The sequence below is a fragment of the Peromyscus leucopus genome, chromosome 4 (assembly GCF_004664715.2).
Source record: "Peromyscus leucopus breed LL Stock chromosome 4, UCI_PerLeu_2.1, whole genome shotgun sequence".
NCBI lineage: Eukaryota > Metazoa > Chordata > Mammalia > Rodentia > Cricetidae > Peromyscus > Peromyscus leucopus.
In genome coordinates this window covers 80,394,767-80,415,542 of record NC_051066.1, presented here as the reverse complement: position 1 = coordinate 80,415,542, position 20,776 = coordinate 80,394,767, and the positions used below count along the sequence as shown (strand labels likewise).

The window sequence follows — 20,776 nt, the reverse complement described above, 5'->3', positions numbered from 1 at the left end:
GCTGGGATCAAAGGTGTGTGCCACCACACCCGACATTATAAAGAGTATTTCTTATTTTGACACTTCTGCTCTGGATCATATGGAGGCAGCTGCTAATCAGCCATCTTGCCCAGAAATCTCTGGGATAGTTTCTATTGCTATGCCTTCAAGCAAATAGTTTCTCCTACAGTGCTGAATCTTCCAGTCTTATATGGAATATTTTTCATCTCATATATTCCAGTTTTGATCCTTTTATTTTCAACTTGTATCTTTTTTGTTACTTTCCCTGTCTCTTCTGAATGTTTAAAATCTATTGAATACAATGACAATAACCATTTAAATGTTTTCTCTGCCCGTCCTAACATCTGGTTCATTATTATTATGTTATGCATTGTTTTGTCTTTTTAAGAATTTATTATTAATTTTTTGTTTGTTTTTAATCTTCTTTTTTGACACAGGGTCTTACCACATAGCTCATGCTGGCTTCTAACTGGAGGTCTATTGCCTCTGCCTTCTAAGTGCTGGGACTACAAGCATGCACCACCACATCTGGTTCTCTGCTACATCTTTGGGTGAACGTTAGAAACTGTGAATTTGGCAGTGATTCTCAAACTGTGGGTCATGACCCCTTTAGGGGACAAATGACCCTTTCACATGGATCTTCCAAGACCACTGGAAAACACAAGATATTTACATCATGATCATAACAGTAAATTTACAGTTATGAAGTAGCAACAAAAATAATTCTATGGCAGGGGTGGGGGGTGTCCACCATAACACGAGGAACTGTATTAAAGGATCACAGCACTAGGAAGGTTGAGAACCACTCGGGTTCTCCCCACTCCCTTGTGTTTTCTGTACTCTATGCCTATAAGTTTCCTTGAACATTTTCTCTCGGAGGAGTCAAGTAACTTGGAACAGTCTTATTGTTCACATTTTGCTTTGATATTCTGTTAGTCATTTGGGGAGCAATAGCAAGTCTAGGGCTGATTATTGCTCCCCTCTGAGGCAAGACCTTAGTGAATGTTCCACCCAGTGGCCAATTACTGATGTGTTTTTCCCGTCTGACCAGTGGGAACGGGTTCTGGGCCTGGTACTCACAGTTTCTGTGACTCTTGCAGATGGTTCATTCTTCAGTCTTGAGTGCACGCATTGATCCGTGCTCTGAATACGCAGTGGAGACTTGCTGCAGGTCTCCAGGGGTCTCTGTAGCTCTCTCCTTGTGAGCGTGCTTGCCTAGGCAATACTTAGTCTTCCTGGATATTCCCCTCCATTCTCATTCCTTGTTCCACAGCTGGAAATTCTGCTCAAGGCAATAAGCTGAGATAATAATAGGACTCACCTTGATTATTCCCAGTGCCATTCACTGCTTGATGTTCACTATGCTGTGTGTATGTGTTGAAAGGGAAAATGAGGGTAAATGCAGCCTCTACCTGTGGTAGTGTGGATTTATTTGGCCCCTATAAGCTTGTAGGCAGTGGCATTATTAGGAGGTGTGGCCCTGTTGGAGGAAGTGTGGTCTTGTTGGAAGAGGCTGGAGGGCACACCTTTAATCCAGACCTTGAGGCTGGAGGGCACACCTTTAATCTGGGCCACACCTTCTGTTGGAAGTGTGTCACTGTGGGGGCGGGCTTTAAGGTCTTCTTCTCAAGCTTCACTGGGTGTGACAGTCTGTCAACTTCCTGTTGCATCTGAGTCAAGATGTAGGAATCAGCTCCAGCACCACATCTGCCTACATACTGCCATGAATCCTGCCATGATGGACTGAATCTCTGAACTGTAAGCAAGTTACTACGATTAAATGTTTTCCTTTATAAGAGTTGCCATGGTCATGGTGACTCTTCACAGTAATAAGACACTACCTTTCTCTTTCTTAACTAGAAACAAAAGTTGGTAGGCATTAGTATTTTATTATGCACTCAGATGTGACTGAGGTACCAACTATGGCCAGGTATTAAGCTAGATAGTGGCTATGCAATGAACAAAAAGAATATGGTCCCCAGCCTCATGGCAAGCTTTCATTTTTGATTAACTTCAAGGAGAAGTCACTAAATGATACAGTCCTTGGATTTATGTATATAGACAGGAATAATATAGGTTCGTTCTTTTTAGGGAATTTGACTTAGGAGAAACTGAAACGAATGTGTTAGCACAAATCAGACTGAAAAAGCCGTGTATGAGATGCAAAGACTCTGGGCATTTTGAGTTAGAAATTACTGAGTCTGCTCTGAGATCTAAGGGAAAACGCCATGGAATAAATGACCTCTGAGTTGAATCTTGACAACTTTCTCTGACTCTGAGTGATGGGGAGGCAGGAGGTGGAGAGGAGGCAAAAACTTTTAAACACAGCAGTTAATTACAAATTCTTGTGGTATCTCTAACCACCTGCCTTGTTCTTTCCTGCCAGAACCGTCAGGATGGACTTCTGAGGATTCTGTGTACTTTCCCAGCTGTTTTGATTGGCCTAATCAACTGGGTTAGGGTGGAATTTCCATACCATTCTGGCCAATGAGAAGAGGGGATCTGGTAGGAAAGTTAGGAAGAAAACTATTTCTTAGCTACTGGAGAAAAACCAAAAAACTTTAAAACCTGGTTCCTTGATGATGCCCCTGAGCCATGTGCATGAGCCGGTCCCAAATTGATTTAACTCAAGACTTTCTGAGCGGAGGACTAGGCTGGTGGCTAAAGCGTTGCGCAACCAGTCTGAGGCCCTTAGTTTGGAACCCATGGAAAGCTGGATGCTACTGAAGCAGGAGAATCCTTGGACGCTCATGGACCAGACTATGTACATCTAACCACAGACAGGACTCGGAACAAAGGTGCCAAACACCCCCCCCCCCCAAAAAAAAAACAAAACAAAAAAAAAAAACCACACACCCACACAAAGACGTGTTAAGACTTTTTGATACATGAAATAATAATGTTATCTTAACTTTCAGTCTGAGTTTGGATGGTATTACTTGCAACAAACAAATCGGCATACCCTAACCTATCAATTCAACTATTTGAAACTGCCTTTCCTTTGCACTGGTTCAGCCCTCAGCTACGTGCCTCCTCCTGCTTGGGGCATCCTTTGTCTCATTAAGGATGATGGTTAACTTAGGAAGCGAAAATGTGCTTCATCATTCAGTCTCCCCATATAAGCTGGGGGGGGGGGAGAGAAAAAGCAAGCCTTAAAAAGGAAAGAAAATAATCGCTTAGTGGAGAACCTCGGTCTGCTGGCATCATCACTTTTCCTGATCACTTGGTTGAGGGGACTTCTTAATTCTCCAGGGAAGACTGGAGAAAAAAAATGCAGGAAGAGAATGTAGGCAAGCTCCAGGGGAAATTACATAAAAGCTTCCGGATTCACAGTCGAGCGGGGAATTCCCACAGGGAAACAATCTGTGGGAAGCGTGTGGCAGGAAGCCTAACTGTAGCAAGCGTGAAGCTAGGCCACCTTCATTCCTGACATTCCGACTGAACTCCAGGGAGCCAGCCAGTCTCCACTCACCTTCCCATCCCCTTTCCAAGCTCTCCTTCTCTCCTCCCCGACTCAATTTATATCCCCTTTGCCTTGTGAACAGAGGGCACTAAGTCACTTAACCCCAAGACATTTGTGTTTGAGAAGTTCATTAGTCAGGATTCTCTCAGGGAAAAGAAACAGCAGAATAAGTAAGTGTAACGAGTCTTTTTCTGTCCTGTCAGCTAGCTCCCAAATAATGACACGGAGATTTATTATGAAAGCTCGGCCTGTAGCTTAGGCTTGTTCCTAACTAGCTCTTTAACTTAAATTAACCCATTTATATGCAATCTACTTGGTGCTAGCTCTCTTCCATCTTGTACCTCCTGTTTCCTCTCCTTGTCTCCAGGCTTCTCCACCTTTCTCTTCCCAGAGTCCTCTCTGTCTCCAGAAGTCCCTCCTAACCTCTTCCTATCTAGGCCTCTTCCTTCCTATTGGTCATTCAGCTCTTTATTGAACCAATCAGAAGGAGCCTTGGCAAAGACACCTCTTCACAGTGTAAAATACTCTGCAACAAATATTGTAAAAGTTGCAATAAATATTGTATTGTAAAAGGGGATTTATTAGATTGGCTTTCAGTATAGGAGCTGGCTAGTCCATCGGTGGCCATCAGTGTTCTGGAGAAGCTGAGGATTTGAGAGAGCTGCTCAGCCCTAATCTAGTGCTGAAGGGTCAGAAGAAGCCTGGAGAGTCACTGGTCTTCAGTTCACCTTGGAAGCCTGAAGAAGCTGCAGTCTGACCACAGTGGCAATACTCACCAGCATGAGGTAAAGGTGACTTTCCCCTAGGCTCTGCATCTGGGAGCTGCCCTCTCTAAGGGTTCCTTCCTGTTAATACTTCTTGGAAATGTTTCACAGACATGCCCAGAGGAATGTCTCTTTCTTGATTCAGCCAAGTTAAAATCAAGGGAGCATTTCATCCCCAAAGTAATGTGTTTCCTTTGCTGAAAGTCCACACCTCTATACCAACAACTGAGACATTTCTAGTTTCAAATACAGCAATTCTTACCCCAATAGAAAATCAACAAAGGAACACTAGATCCATCAGACACTGGACGTTCCCCGCCCCCTTCGCATGGGCCAGGTCTCGCTGACAAATGGAGGTGTTGTACAAGGTCACAGAGCATTACTTCCAACTCCTCTGTCCTCTGCCAGCTAACATAGGACCCTCACAAGCCACAGCTCCCAGCCTGGCTTACCTACTTATCTCTAGTCTCCGTTACTATGTATCATTCACTCCAGACAGTCTTCCCTGCTTGATCCACTTCATACACTGTGTAGAACCATGGCTGTCTTGTTATTCATTTTTCCCTCAAGACTTAGATCAAGATTCAGGAAAGGTGCAAAACTACACAGAGAAACCCTGTCTGGAAAAAAAAAAAAAAACAACAAAACAAAAAAAAACAAAAACAACTTAGATGTAGCAGCCCATTGTCTTCATTTGTTAGCAGAAAATGGTCTTTTTAGAAGGTTCTTTGCATCTCTGCTATGGTGTCCTGACTTCCTTATTACAAGGGCAAGAAGACAGGCCAATGAACTTTCCTTGAGAATGTTAAGGTGAGGGGGGTGAGCAGAAAACGGGCCCCGGACGGTACTATAGTTCTTAGGGCTGGAGGTGGGGGAGATTTCTCCAACCACAGTTTCCTGCAACTCTTTAGAGCGGCGGTTCTCAACCTTCCTAAGGCTACAACCCTTTAATACAGTTTCTCATGTTGTGGTGACCCCCAACCATAAAATCATTTCCTTGCTACTTCATAACTGTAATTTTATTACTGTTATGAGTCGCAATGTAAATATCTGGTGTGTAATCCCAAAGGGGTTGTGACCCAGAGGTTGGGAAACTCTGTTGTAGACTATCCAGTGACCCTCTGATACTTTAATGGAATCCCAACACCAACAGCCCTTCATACATTTTTGTGAAAAGAATGATTAAGTTCAGACCTGCATCATCAGTGTGACAGCCAGTAGCTATGCATGGCTATTTACATTTAAACTCAGCTATTGAGCTGGGACCGGCTCTATGTCAAGTATTCAATGGCCACTGCATATAGGACAGACCATGTAGAGAACATTTCTGTCATTCAGAAAGTTATATAATATAGACCATCTCTGATTAGTTTCATTATTTCAGATTTGATATGCTGGTAGGAATTAAATCACGTAGTGGGTTTGTAAAATGACTTGGAAACATTCAGAAAGAACAGCATTATAATCTGGTATCTCTGTTTCTTTTGGGAAGCCTCTCCCCTATAGGGGCTAGAAAGGACTTCTCCTTTCTCACGGGTCCCCTCCCACAGCCCTACAGCCTTATCTCCTGGATGTTGAGATTGCCTCCTCCCTAATCTAGGGGACCACGCCCATCCTGGCCTCCTTCCAGACTCTTGTGCAGGTAACCACAAAGCAAACTGTGTTAACTGGAGTCGAATTGGGCTTAAGTGCCCATCTCTGGGCAAACCTGCGACTGACGTTCGGGCTCTCAGTTTAAAGCTGAGGGGGAGCTCTGTTTCTCTAAGCCGGAGGAAGAGCTATCACTCCGAACATCTGTTGCTTTTTCCCCCCCTAATAAAGAACTTCTTTCCGGTCGTGCAGAGAGCCTTCCAGTTCGCAGCCCCCTTCGTCTGGGCCCGCCCCTCGCAACCAGATCGCGGGGAGGGGCCGAGGCGAAACCCGAGCCCGGCGCCCACCACCCGGGCTGGCGACGTGGCTCCGCGGCCCCGGCCTCCCCCGGCAGCGCCGCGGCCAATGGGCGTGTGAGTGGGGCGGCCCGAGCCTTCCTTCGCCAGCCGGGCGCGCCCCTCGCTGGGGAGGGGACAGCGACTGCGGTGCTGCGAACCCCTACTGCCCTGCCACCATCCTCTGCTCGCGACCATGGCGCACGGTGGCCGCCTGGGACTCGCCCTGGGGCTGCTGCTGCTGCTGGCGCTGGCGCTGACGCTGCGAGCCAAGCCCACCGTGCGCAAAGAGCGCGTGGTGCGGCCCGACTCGGAGCTGGGCGAGCGGCCGCCCGAGGACAACCAGAGCTTCCAGTACGATCACGAGGCCTTCCTGGGCAAGGAGGACTCCAAGACCTTCGATCAGCTAAGCCCGGAGGAGAGCAAGGAGAGGCTGGGGTGAGGCCGCGGCCCGGGCCGCGCGGGGGACCACGCAGGGGCCCACGGCAATCTCAGAGGGGAGCCACGCGGGACCTCCGGAGCAAAGCGAAAGCGAAATCGTGCCAGTTGGTCACAGCGCCGAGGCCGGAGCCGGGCTCAGCGGCACAAAGTTGCCAGCGGGCGCCCAGACCCCGCGTGGAGGTCGCCGCCACGCCCCGGCCGGGATAGCTTCCCACGGGCAGACGAGAACGTGGCAGCGGCCGCGGGAGCTGGGAGCAAGAGGGCCCGCCCCCTCCTTTAGGTTGCATCAGAAGAGAGTGAGCCAGAGTTTGTTGGCTGTGGCCTTTTGGTACACGAGTTCTTTCCCCCATTCTTAGCCCCAGAGAGAGGCGCTTGAGACTTGGTAAAAGCGTCTCAAGACCCAACAGAGATGGGGAAGAGCTGAATGAAGGGGGCAGTCGACGGAGAGGCTTATCGTTGGCCTGTCTCTGGGTCAGGGTCTTGTCGTCCGACCAGTCATCCCAGGAATCTCATGCACAGACATACGAGTTTCTAAAGGGGTCACTGAAGCTAGTAGATGGGGGAGGAGGCGCAGAGATGGAAACAGATTCTTTGGGCTCTGCTTCCCAGCCTTTTGGGTGAGGCGCTCAGTTTTTTGGCAACTGGTTGTCAGGGGAAAAAAAAAAAGCTGCAGAATGGCTATGGTGGTGCACTGTGAGCTTAACTTGGAATCAGGAAATAAATCTGGGCAACATCTCAGTACTCCCTCACCTGATCTCCCCAGGAGACACTCGGCATTGTGCACTTATCTGAAAACCTTTCGGAGGGACTAGTAGTGAAGAGCAGGTGGAGGTCCGGGCTGGAGGAACACAGCGATCCAGCCTGTGGGCCACTAGAACTTCCAGAACCTGGCTCCTGGGGGGGTGGAGGATCTTCGTGTTCTGCTACTGCTGAAAAGAACACAGCTATCTCCGAGCCACAGAGAGGCCAGAGTGATTCAATGGAACAGGATAAATGATACCTATTGTGCAGGTACAGCATCTGCCTGTTGTGATAAAAAGACCTTTGGACTTCAAAGTTACCTCCAAACCCTGTCTTTACTCGGCAGGGAAGTACTTTCTCTTCTTGTTTTGGGACTAACAATAGGGGCCATTGATAATTCACTCTCTTGTTTGCTTTGAGACCCTGGAGACTGATTTATTCTAGGGCCCTGATTGCAGCCATTCTGCTTTGTCTTGGAAAAGGAGGAGGGGGGAGAGAGTTAGGAACTGGAAACACTAGCCTAGGTCCTCTGGCTTCATTTAATTTCTTCATGGGGTGGTTAGCTTAAGTGGCGGCTGGAAGTGTTAATGGAGTTGTCTGGGTTTGACCCTTGTATGGAGACCTTGATTCTGTTATTTTATTCATGTAAGCATGGCAGTGGCTGTTTGTGTTTGACATGTAGCAGGTACAAAGATGAACCCTCATACTGTAGGTCTCGGGGTGCTGGTCACCCCATGTGAGGACAGGCCAGTACTTTCAGGATTACTGTGATGGCCACACGGAGAAACCATCACGGTCTGTGTGTTTATCGGGGCCCCTGGGGCTTCAGGTTGGAGAGGCTTGGGGTTTGCAGATGGAACCTCATCTGAGCTTATGAGGGGGTTCAAAGGTTGACTGGTGTATGGTAACAGAAAGGTGTTCCTGAAGTGAGGGGCCAACTTGTTTATCAGGGTTTTGAACTTCTGTGAGGCAGGAGGGGTGCTGGATCCCTCAAAGGCAGAGAAGAGGAAATGGGAAGTAGAAGAGGAGGGAAAATAAAGGGCAGAGGGAAGAACCTTGAGGAGGTAGAGATGTTATCTGTGTGTTGGACAGAATGTCCTAATTTCCAAACTTGGTTAGGAAAGCCAATCAGGCAGTGTAACCGTGGCAGATAGGCAGTCCTGGGCAGTGGCTAGGTGAGGGTCGGTCTGTCTGGATGTTAGGACAGGAAAGATGCAGACACTTGTGGCAGCACTTGCCCATGACCCAGTGTTGAGGAAGGAACCAAGAATAACATCCAGGTCCCTGGCCTGAGCCCCTTCCCTTCTAAGGTAATATGGGCCGGAATTGGGCTATTTTAGCAATGACAGGTCTAGCCTGGGCTAAGTGATGAGTTGCCTCCCGGTCTTCTGCCTCAACAGCCCCCTCCAAGTCTGGGCTGCTGAGGGAGGAACTTGGCTAGATCCAGACAGCTTTGTGTCTATCACTTGACCATCTGTTAAAAACACATGTCATCAGCCAGGCGGTGGTGGCGCACACCTTTAATCCCAGCACTCGGGAGGCAGAGGCAGGCAGATCTCTGTGAGTTTGAGGCCCGCCTGGTCTACAGAGCGAGATCCAAGAAAGGCACAAAGCTACACAGAGAAACCCTGTCTCGAAAAACCAAAAAAAAAAAAAAAAAAAAAAAAACCACGTCATCATTAAAGATCTCTGAAGGGTCGCAAAGTAAAGCCACAGACTGCGTACGATCTCAATGGCTTCATCTACTCTTAGAAAAATATGAATTACTTTACAAAGTTGGGGGTGATTTCACCTGTCCACCTAGTTTCTGGTTTCTCTTGGTCCCTTGATGGCAGCTGGCAGGGGAACCCCATTTGCCCTAGGCCCTTCCTAGAAGCTTTACTCACTTCACGTTTTTTGCTGAGAATGGGAATTTTTCTTCCACACTGGATTTACGTTGTTGTCCAGAGTGAGGAAAGACACCCCTCCTCCTCCTCTTCCTCATACATTTCTTGTCACTTGGGTGTTTCCACTTACAAGGGAAAGTGCCTCAGAGACTCGCTTCTGATCACACAAGAGCCAGAACGAAGACCTACGCGTCCCGACTAAAGCATTCTGTCTACATTCCCTGTCCTTTCTCAGGATCTTACTCTCGTGACCTTTCAAGAGAGGTCGAGATCACTCCTGTAATTTCAGTCAACAGTTTGCTGTGCATTGGACTGATCTGTGCCCTGGGTGTTGATTGGTGTAGATCAAATGCTATTCTTTCCTCAAAGGAGGGGTTACATTGTTTCAGGACATTGAGCCTCTGCTGGCCTAGGGTTCTGCTTCTCAGTGGTGTTGGGTAGCCAGTGGGCCATGTTGCCAGTGTGTCCTCAGGATTGGAGCAGGGCCTGCCTGTGCAGGATTGAATGAATTCTGCTGTGCCCAGCTGAGGCTTCTGGAGGGAAGCCCAAGGATGCATGAGATTTAGTCTTTCAGTCCCAGATCTGTTAAAGTTGTGCGTGAAGGGACACTTGAATGTTGTTAATAATGTCCACAAGTTCCAGAGAAAGGAGCTAGGTCTCCTTGGGTTCAGGTAGAGATGTTGACTTTTTTTATGCCCACCCACCCCCACCCCACCCTTCTCTACTTTTCCCTCTAAAAGTTATGAGTTACAGATCGAACTGTATTTATAAAGAACTAAGGAATTCAGTTCCCATTTTTAATTAATTAGTATTAACTGTTAATCAGAACTGCTACTGACAAGAAAATTTATCACTGGATTGATTGAATTCTAGCCCCAAAGAAAGAAACTAAGTCATGGCAGGCCTGGATGACCTCATCCCAGGTGTGTGAAACTTATGTTGAACATCAGCACTAGCTTGTGGGTGTTCAGTTTCCCACAGAGATGGCTCTCCTGGCTAGGGGCTGTTTCACTTAGAGATGGACAGATGGTGAGTTTCCAGCCTGAATTTTGCCCTGAACGACTGTTCACGATGCCTCAGTAGAGTCTAGTTTGAAATATCTGGGACCCAGGCCATGGTAGAGCTGGAAACTCAAGTGGGCACAGTGGTCAGCACCCAGTAGCAGGGGTACTGAGTTCCTTTGGCTGCCAGAGGGCCAGGTTTCTGGAAGAGGTTGCTTTAGTCAACAAGACTGGTCATCTTGGGCTTCTTAAGTTTCAAATCCGTGAACGTTCAAGGTGGTAGGATGGAAAACAAACAGCTCCCCCATCCTTTAATTAACATAGAATTTCCTGTTGTTGTACCCCAAACTAAAAAGAATGTGTGCTCAACCCAGTTATACCTAATACTACCTGTGTGCTCGTGGAAAGATCGTTCCACTTTTCTGGGCCTTGGTTTCCATTAAAGTGAAGGACAATTGGACTTCATTGGGTAACACAATATGTTTTGTCTTCCAGGTCAATTGTCATCAATTGGTAGTAGCAGTCTCCAAAGTGCTGAGCTGAGAATTCAGAGTTCATATCTGGGTTTGAGAATGTTGAGGCATGATCCGTTAGTGCAGTATACCACTGGCCCTGGTTCCAGGGAGGAAAAGGCATATCATTCTTGGAAAGAATGAACCTTAGGACCATTGGATCACTCATTGGCTGAATCTTAGTATTTTATAACATTTAAGACTGGAAATTGCTTGATATTTTGCTGGACAAAGACCATATAAGTCTTGATTATGGTCTTGAGGGATTTTTTTTGTTTTGTTTTATGTTATTATCATTATTAATACTTTTTTTTAACTACAGGAAAATAGTTGATCGAATTGACAGTGATGGAGATGGCTTCGTCACCACTGAGGAGCTGAAAGTCTGGATCAAACGGGTACAGAAAAGATACATCTATGATAACGTCGCTAAAGTCTGGAAGGATTATGATAGGGACAAAGATGAAAAAATCTCCTGGGAAGAATACAAGCAGGCTACCTATGGCTACTACCTAGGTAAGAGGTGCCACAGTGGAGATTGCATGGTAGGGAACAGGCTCACAGGAGACTCTGTCACCATGGCTACCCCCTTTCAGCCCAGATGTCACAACCTTCAAAGTAAAACCTGTTGTGTAACATCCTCCTCTGCCTACTAAGAATGTACCAAGTTGCTTTCTTTGTCTGACAGAGGGGAAGGTGTCTTAGGTCACGGCCCTGCTTGAACTTAGCTCTCAGAGATACACACAGAGAAAGAAGGAGAAAGAGGAGGTGCTTCTGGTGGTTCCAAATTGCTGCTGAGGATGGGTAGTAAGGATGAAGTATGCCTGAACCATTCTGAGGAAGGACTTCCGTAGGAAGGGCGCATTGGAAACTGGGCTTGGAAGAATGAATTTAAATTTGGAGAGATGGAGAGACTGTGAGGAAGGTGGCCGAGTTGGAGCGGCAGAGGCACAGACATGCATGCACGGTGGTTAGTCGTTTAGCAGAGGAGTATGGTGCAGACTCTGCAGATGCCTGATAACACAGCAGGGAGACAGCCTTGGGGGACAAGGAAGATAATCAAAGCCAGATTCCGAGAGCTTGAAAGCCAGCTGAGGCATTGAAACAAGATATTCTAGAACACACAGGGAATCCTCGCGTTCTAGATGAAAAAGTGAGACAATGAATGCGGAGGTTTGTAAATAAAGGTCTGAAGTGGTGTGGTCTAAAGCCGGTGCTCTTCAGTATTTGCTGTAAAACCCCTAACGGGCGCTACGACTGTGATGATGGGATGACCTGGCGGGAGAGGAGACACAAAGGGCATTTCCAATAGAAGTATTTTAAAGAATCCAGTGGGTGGGTCAGGATCTTTTGTGTGTGTGAAAGAATGAGTGATCCAGAACAAAAGGTCCTCCTTAGCAAAGGTTGACCGCTGCTGTATGCACCCTGCAGGAAACCCCGCTGAGTTCCAGGATAGTTCTGACCATCACACCTTTAAAAAGATGCTGCCACGGGATGAGAGGAGGTTTAAAGCTTCAGACCTTGATGGTGACCTGACGGCTACTCGGGAGGAGTTCACTGCCTTTCTGCACCCAGAGGAGTTTGAACACATGAAGGAAATTGTAGTTTTGGTAAGAACCCTGAAAATGCAGACTGGGAAAAGGCCTGGGAGTAAACTGTCCCCTCACCTTGTCCCTTTTCCCGGAAAGAGACTCAGCATGCTGGGAATTGAGGAAGGACTTGAAGTTGAATATGTCAGATCTCTATCTGCCCAGGAAGGAGTCAGGACAAGCTAGCTGCTGTAACAAATACCCCAATGGAAACCATTGAACACAAAGCAAGCTTGTTCCTTACTTGATTGAAGTCCATTAAGGCTAGTTCCAGGCAGATCCCCTCTAAACACTAGAAGGCACCCAGGCTGTCTCTGTGTTTAGTTCTCCATATTAGAGCTTCAGGATCATCCTGGGAACAGCTGGGGGGCAGACAAAGGACAGAGACAGTGAAGAAATGTGATAGCCTGTCTTCACTATTCAGACCAGGAGAAAAAAGATACATATACCTGTTTATGTTCCGGCCCCCTTAGATATGCAGAGACTGAGAGACACCATTTAGACATGCACTCAGCAAAGAGGTGATGGGTTAGAGCAGCCAGCTGGACTCTGCTCATTTTTTGTTGCTGGAATTACCTTCTTCCTTTCTTTTCTTTCCTTCTTTTCATTTCTCTCCTTTCCTTTCTTTCTTTCTTCCTTTCTTTCTTTCTTTCTTTCTTTCTTTCTTTCTTTTTCTTTCTTTCTTTCTTCCTTCCTTCTTTTCTTCTTTTCTTCTTTCTTTCTTCCTTCCTCCTTCCTTTTCTTTTCTTCTTCTTTCTTCCATCTATCCTTCCTTCCTTTTTTTCTTTCTTTTCTTGGTTTGTTCATGGAAAAATAGCTTGAAAGGAATAGAAAGCCTGGAAAGATAAAGTGAATTGCGGCTGGGACGGCTGCTGCTTCAGCAGTGGTCTCTAGAGAGAGGATGGCTGGATGCCAGGCTTATGAAAGGGCCGATGCTTGAAGGCCCCTGAGTGTCATTGCGTCCATTGGTCCCATTGGGTCCCATTTGTCTTCATTTTCAATGACATTTAAATGAATGCCATCACCTGTATCCTGGACAGAGTCAGTTCCAACTGCTGGGAAGCTGTTGACGAAAGATTTTGTTCATAAACGGTTCTGGGCACCTGAGATTTCCAACCAATGACAGTGTCCGCTCTGGCCTCATACTTTTGCCTCATGAGTATCATGACCCCAAGGACTGGGCAGTGGTCCAAGAATCATTCTTCTTTATCACCCAACATCCATTTAGTGATAACCAATTTTCCAGAGGACAATGGAGATGGAATTTGCCACAGGGGAATTGTTTGCCTTTGAGCAAGATCAGTGCTCTGGACCTAGGCTGTTTTCTTTGACTTGGAGTGTCCTTGAGTAGCTCGGCCCATGGATGGCAAATTCACTGAGTTACTGAGGCTGGGGGCGGGCGGTGGGCAACAACTCCAAGTCAAATGTCGCTAATTAGAGTAGTCAGTTATACCTCTAATGTTTAGTTCTCCAGTTTTATGTGTCTCTGACAGCAGCTGAGTATTCCTGGCTTGTAGCTGTGGAATCTATTTTTATCTTCCCCTCTCGTAGGTGTCCTTAGGCTGGACTCTCTCGGACTCCCAGGGCAATGGCTGGTGATGGATAGTGTTGGTCTGGCAGGTCTTCTTGAGAGCGTCAGAGCTCAGCTGAGTTTCCAGACACCTTTTCCTTTGAAGAAAGGGTTCTGCCCTGGAAACTGGAGAGACGATATGGGGATACCATCCATCACCTGTTTTTTGTTTGTTTGTTTGTTTGTTTGTTTTAATGTAATGGACTACCCAAGGAGCTAAGAGAACGAGGCATTAGTCACCAACTGTTTAGACATAAAAGGCAGATGAAGAGGCAATAGGAGTCTCGGACTTGCTTAAAGCACGTGGCCATCCGGTGTTTCCCATTGCTTCCTAGGAAACGCTGGAGGACATCGACAAGAACGGGGATGGTTTCGTGGACCAGGACGAATACATTGGTGAGTACGGACCGCAGTAGCTCCGCAGGCCACACTGGACCTCGTTCTTCTCCACTCACACCCAGAGTCTGATGGCTCCACAGAGAGGGCCCTTCAGCCCTAGTTGTTGGATTAGCCCAGTTGGTGCAACGTGAGCAATTACGAGTTCCCCCAGGAGAGAAAAAGCAAAAGGATAGCCAGCAGCCAGCAGCCACAGGGCTCAGGGGAGCTCTTGGTCACACTGCCTTGGAAGTGGGCGTGGAGAGCCGCAGATGTACCAGGAGACGAAAGTAGACGGGGAGGAGAAGACTAAAGTTAGATGTAGGTCAGCTAGCTTGAGAGCTCGGACTGAGTGGTCATACGTCAGAGTAACAGGCAGGCCCTTGTCAGGGAGGTAAACCTTTCCGTGGTGTGCACAGTTGTCCCTTGTCAGAACCGCTCATCCTCTGGTGTGCCATCTTGTGGCTGGCAGTGCCATATTTGGCACTTTCTTATTGAGAAGCATCAGGGAGAATCGTCTGACGGAAGCCCAGACCCACAGTGACCAGCAGGTCCCCAAGCACAAAAATCTGCAGCCAGCGTGGAAATTTGCATATGATCCCCACCATCCGCACCGCTGGGGTGTGTGGCTCCAGCCTCGGGCCGCCGTCTTGTAAGAGCCCTCCTTTTCCTGTCTCAAGTAAAATTTCTCCATGAGGTATTGACTTCTGGGGAGAGATCAGAAACTTTGTGAATGTGTTTAACAGATGCTGTTACCTTCAGATTGTAACACTGAGCCCAAGCTGCCTCGTTCTCTGGTTTGTGGTTGTATGATTTTTGTCCCCACCAAAGGACAAGCACCTTTGGTAATGATGAACACAGCCTCTGCTCATTGTGAAAAGTCATACATGGTCCTAGAACTGAACATTTCGCTGTCTGTCGTGGGTAACAGCCAGGTAGCTCTTTGCCTCGGTAATTAAAGTGATCTTGGTGACTGTAGCTTTTTATGGTAAGGATGCTAATAGTGACCTCATCAGTGCGAGCAGAGGAGCAGCCTTCCTCTTGAGAGGCCCATAAGGGAGGGGAGCATTCAGAGCCTCAGACCTGTCACCATGACAGCAGTGATTGAATGAGACAAAAAGAAAGGCTTCCCGATAAAAACAAACAATTGGGCACTTTTGATTAACAGTGTACGCTCTTGACGGCCCTCCTGAACTCTGCCTTGAGATGGTACCCCACAGGGGCAAAATTCAGAGTGGCTTTGACTAAAAGAAGCATTTCATTGTGTACACTGTGCAGAGAGGGGAGGAAGCTATTGTGCTTGGGAGTCAGATTTTCAGCAGCCAATAGTGAGGAAGACTTGATGTGCGAACTTGCCAGGCAAGGGACCTGATTTCCTGGGTGTTGTTACTTTAGACAAGCCAAGGAGTTGCTAGTGTGGCATTCTGGAAAGGGTTCTGGGGTGAGGAGCCCTGGCTCCCCCACTCACTGACTGCATGAGCCTGAGAGAGTTCTGTAATTCCTCTCTGCCTCCGTTTTCTCCTGTTACATGATGACAAACAGCACCCGTTCCTGTGGGGCTGAATGAAGCTCAGACTAGCTGAAGGGACAGTCCTTTCTCAAAATCAGTATGCGGAGGTGGGTGTAGTGCTTCTTGTGAAAGTATGAAGAGCCGAGGTCACATCTCCAGTATCCACATAAAAGCCTGGAGTTGCGGCACACACCCGTAATCCCGGCACAGCAGGACCCTGGGGCTCAGAGACAGCCAGTCTCACGTCAGTGAACTCCAGGTGCATTGAGAGACCCTGTCTCAAAGTACAGGGTGAAATAATGATGAAGACACCTGACATAAACCTTTGACCACCACACACTTAGAGTCCACGGGAACATGTACACACACACACACACACACACACACAACACACACACACACACACACAAATATCAGGCATGATTATTCTTCTCTCTTTTTTTTTTATTTTTTTTTTCAAGACAGGGTTTCTCTGTATACAACCTGGTTGTTACACAGAACTCTGTAGACCAGGCTGGCCCGGAACTCAGAGATCCTCCTGGGTCTGCCCTCTGAGCGCTGGGATTAAAGGCGTGGGACTACTTTATGGCTTTTCTTTTCCTGCTTCCTTCAAGTGCCTGCTCTCGCTGATGACTGACTTGCCCTTTATATTGAACTTTATACAAAGAACCTGTTTTCTGTTTTGAAACATTATTATATTTTTCCCCAAATTGAAACTTTACAACCAAAAGCTTTTTTTCCACACTGAAATGTTATCATGAAGAACTTTGTTATTTTCTTCTATATTGAAACTACCATGGGGTGTAAGTAGACAATAGTAAAACAGTGTGTGAGAGCTGGACATGGTAGCACACACTTTAATCCCAGCACTTGTCAGACAGAGGCAAGCAAATCTCTAAAGAGTTCCAGGCACCCTGCTCTATATATTGAGTTCCAGGCAGGTGGTATAGAGTGAACCTGTCTCAAAACAACAAAAGGCAGTGTGTGAATGTTCCTTCTCCTTTTTCCTGTATTTATAAACTGAGATAATGAGCGGGTGGCGGGGCGGCGGCGGCGGCGGCGGGGCGGCGGCGGCGGCAGCGGCGGCGGGCCGCCTTTATCCAGCACTGGGAGGCAGAGCCAGCAGATCTCTATGAGTTCGAGGCCAGCCTGTCTACAGAGTGAGATCCAGACAGCACCAAAACTACACAGAGAACCCTATGAAGCCCCCCCCCCAAAAAAGATAAGATCTATTAATTGTTAGAGGGGTGAATAAAATAAAAGAAAGCCCTTTGAAAACGGGGCAAGCCGCAGTCATAATCATAGAGGGGTGAGGGGTTGGCAGGAAGCCTCCAGTGGTCCTGTGCAGTGGTCCTCTGGTTCAGACAAGCTGTGGATTGTATCTTCACATCGTTTTCATTTGTAAGATGGGGGACTAGCAGCTACTTCAGGTGATATAAAGGAACTGAAGTGGAAATGTGTATAGGAGGACACTTCCTAATGTATCTGGGCTGTGGAAAGTACCCAGTGGGATTTGTTTTCACCCTTACAGTGCCAGTTGGAACAGAGGCTTATGGAATAGAGGTTCTCCCAGAAATAGCCCTTCAGTTTTCATAAACATGATTTAGCGATCATTATCTCCATTTTACAAGCTTTGGGCTCAGAACTGAACTAAGAGATTCCAAGGCTCATCTTCTGGCTCTAACCAAGTCTTCCTGTCACACCTCGTGGTGTCTGTAGTGTGTAGATCAGTGGCCATTCCTCAGCTCTGCAGACACTGTGATTTAGCTCTCTCCATGGGATATCACCTTTCCAGAAACTCAGGGGTCGAATTTTTTTGTCTTCTGTAACTAAGAACAGCTTTGTCTTCTAGCGGACATGTTTTCCCACGAGGACAACGGCCCTGAGCCAGACTGGGTTGTGTCGGAACGGGAGCAGTTCAATGATTTCCGAGATCTGAACAAGGATGGGAAGCTGGACAAGGAGGAGATTCGCCACTGGATCCTCCCTCAGGACTATGACCACGCACAGGCTGAGGCCCGGCACCTGGTTTACGAGTCAGATAAAAACAAGGTAGCTTCCAGGTTCAGAGCCGTTGATTGACAGGAAGCAATTGGTTCAAGATAGGGTTTGTTTGCCTTGTTAGTTGGCTCTGTTTGGTTGTGTACCTATTTACCCCGGCTCCCCCAGTAGAGACCTGTACTTACCATGACAGCTATAGTGAGCAACTTAGACTTCATCTTTTCTGGGCTATAGACTAAAGTTACTAAGTCACAGCCTCTAGGGTGTGATGTTAAAACATTAACATCTTTCATATAGTCCAGGCATGGATTTAAGAAATGAACCCAGTGTGACTTGAGGCAAGCCTATTCCTCCCTTCATCTAGTCATCAGATATTGATTAAACTTCGATGATATGACTGTCATAGGGAGTCCATCCCGTTGGAGGTCAAATGACTCAGGCAAGTTCCTAGGTGTTTGTTTGTTTTCAGGCAGGAGCTCTAATGATTACCAGTATTTCCATATCCACTGATGGGTATCTAAGTAGTTAGGGGCTGGGAGTGTTTGTAGCTCAGTAGTAGAGCACTTGGCTATCACAAGTCAGGCTCTGGGTTCCAGCCCTAGTATTATAGTAATGATTTATTAGAATCCAAGCGTGTAAATAAGATTAAGACAAAATTCTTGCCTCATCGGACTTTGTTACTTGCCCCCCTCCCTAAGCGTCGCAGACCTACATGTTAAACAGTGAGGCCGTGAAAGGGAAGTGGGGTCCTTCCGACCTGATCTGGGAATGCCCACACTGCTTGTGGAGTCTGGCTTCTGAATTCTCAGAGACCTAGCTGAGGCTCTGTAGCACCGCTTTTACAGACAGTGAGAGTTATTCCAGTTCGGAGTTCTGCCTGGCAGTCACAGGAGGTGAGGGGGGGCACAGACGGTGCTGGGCTATTAGATGTGGCGTTTGTAACCCTACAGATCAGTGACGTCAAGCTCTCAGCAGCCCCTGACAGCTCTTCTGTCTTCCCACAGGATGAGCTGCTAACCAAGGAGGAGATTCTAGACAACTGGAACATGTTTGTGGGAAGCCAGGCTACCAATTACGGGGAAGATCTCACAAAAAATCACGATGAACTATGAAAGACGCTCGTCCTGATGCGGCCGATCGTCAGGGGCGTTCTTCAGGTGTCCTGGGCGTTGTGACAGTTTCAGATATGTCCCTCAACCATGAGATTACACCTCAGATTGGGGCAAAAATGAGTTTTCGTTCCCTGTTTACTGGAAAATAGCCATCGCTGTTGATTCCAGTAGGATTTCCCCTGAGGCACGTTCTAATCCTGGCCATTGCAATTCTCTGAGGGGATACATTGCTATGACTTTCTAGTCCGACTCCCCCATTTAAATTAAAGGGATGGGGAAGAAAATGTGAAAGGGTCCTTTATGGGGGCAGGGGACACTGCACAGAGTGACTGCTGTGTGTTTGAACTCTTAGATTTGGGGGTTTTTAGTTGCCACTGTTAAAACAGTGGTGAAGGAAAATTCTGAGGAAGTCAATGTTCTACTGTCCTAGGTCGGCTAGCCTTGGAGTGGGCATGGTATTTCAAATTCTTTATATTTTGAGCTGTTACTGTAAGTGGTATATAAACTTTTTTGTGTTTTTCTGTATGGGCCTGCTAATGTGCACAATAATCCCACATCTTTGGGTTTTTTTGTTTTTATACTAAGAAGCAATCAAAAAAGATAATGTGAACAAGAAAAGAATTTTAAAGATAGGGAAAAGATGAATGCCAGGTATTTGAAAAACTGTATGACCATGTCAACATTTTAAATATACTTGAGAAACTTTTTTTCATGTTAATGAGTGGGTCTGGTTTTTGAAATAGTGAATAGAAACACAGTTCTTTCCTGGGTGTGAGTTCAAGGGAATCCAGATCTAGTGGCATTTCTTGTTTGTTGAGTCCTGAACCTTTAAGCCTGATTCCAGCACAGTTTATGCCAAGGCAACAGGACAAGGTGATAATCTAAGCCATTGACCAAACTAGCTGGAGTAACAATTTCCAGATGAAATTCCACCTTGTAAACAAGAGGCAGATGGAATAAAGGATACCCTTGATTTCTCTGTGTGTCTTGTGGTGTTTGACTTCATAGAAAGTGTGCTTTCGTTGTTCCTCTCAAGTTAAACAGTACTAGGAGTCCATGGATCAGATTGAAATGGATTAGGTTATCAGCGAGCGCAAAACAATCCATACTTGCTGATTTCATCGCTGTGAACTTCATGTCCTTCTCTGCAGTGAGGGAACTCGATGTCGTTGTCACAGTAGGATCTTTCTGAGACAGGTACTAACTGGAAAATCCAGACCTCTTACCGTTGCCTGTGAGGCCTGCCTGACAGGATCCAGCCCTGCCTCCCTCGGAGAATCGTCCCTTTACTCTTTTTCCCCACCCTTCACTCCACACTCCACCCCACTGACTTGGTTGCCCTCAAACACGCTGAAGTGTTTGCTAAGCTTCCCTCCCTGGGTGACATAGGAGCAGTGTCCCAACGAGAAACCAACATGGGGAAGCAAAGAGCCTCCTGGGCTTGCGTGCAGAGCGTGAATGAGGGGGTACTGACGAGAACATGGGTGACCCTAAAGCAGCCATGCTGCAGAATCTTGACCCAGCATAGCTTCCTCACAGCCGCAAAGACCAAAACCCCAAGGCCACATTTCAGTTAGGACAGAATTGCATACAAATGACCGGAAAGCACAGCTGGATACTCAGGTGAGGGCCCACTGACCCTCTTTGCCCTGTTCCTTCCCAGAATCGGGTGATGGAGGCTATTGGCTCTGAGGATAACACCTTACTTCACCGAGGTCCTTCCCAGGTCAGGCCCTTTGCACCTGCTGCCCTTTGCATCTCCTCCCACATTCGTGGGTAACAAGCATGGTTCCACCTCAATGTGACCTTTCAGACTCTACAATATAGAAGCCCCAACTAGCTCCCTACCACGTCCTGTGATGTTTCATGTCTTGATGTGTACTATA

The 20,776-nt window shown here is 47.1% G+C and overlaps 1 protein-coding gene across 1 annotated transcript; it reads left to right on the top strand.

Moving 5' to 3' along the window:
• Nucleotides 1–6,159: 6,159 nt before the first annotated feature.
• Rcn1 (reticulocalbin 1) lies at nucleotides 6,160–19,869 on the top strand. Its single transcript, XM_028877876.2, has 6 exons — nucleotides 6,160–6,590; nucleotides 11,056–11,249; nucleotides 12,165–12,343; nucleotides 14,228–14,288; nucleotides 17,630–17,829; nucleotides 18,783–19,869. The coding sequence occupies exons 1-6, from the start codon at nucleotides 6,349–6,351 to the stop codon at nucleotides 18,888–18,890; spliced, it is 984 nt and encodes a 327-aa protein (XP_028733709.1). The 5' UTR covers nucleotides 6,160–6,348; the 3' UTR covers nucleotides 18,891–19,869.
• Nucleotides 19,870–20,776: the final 907 nt, after the last annotated feature.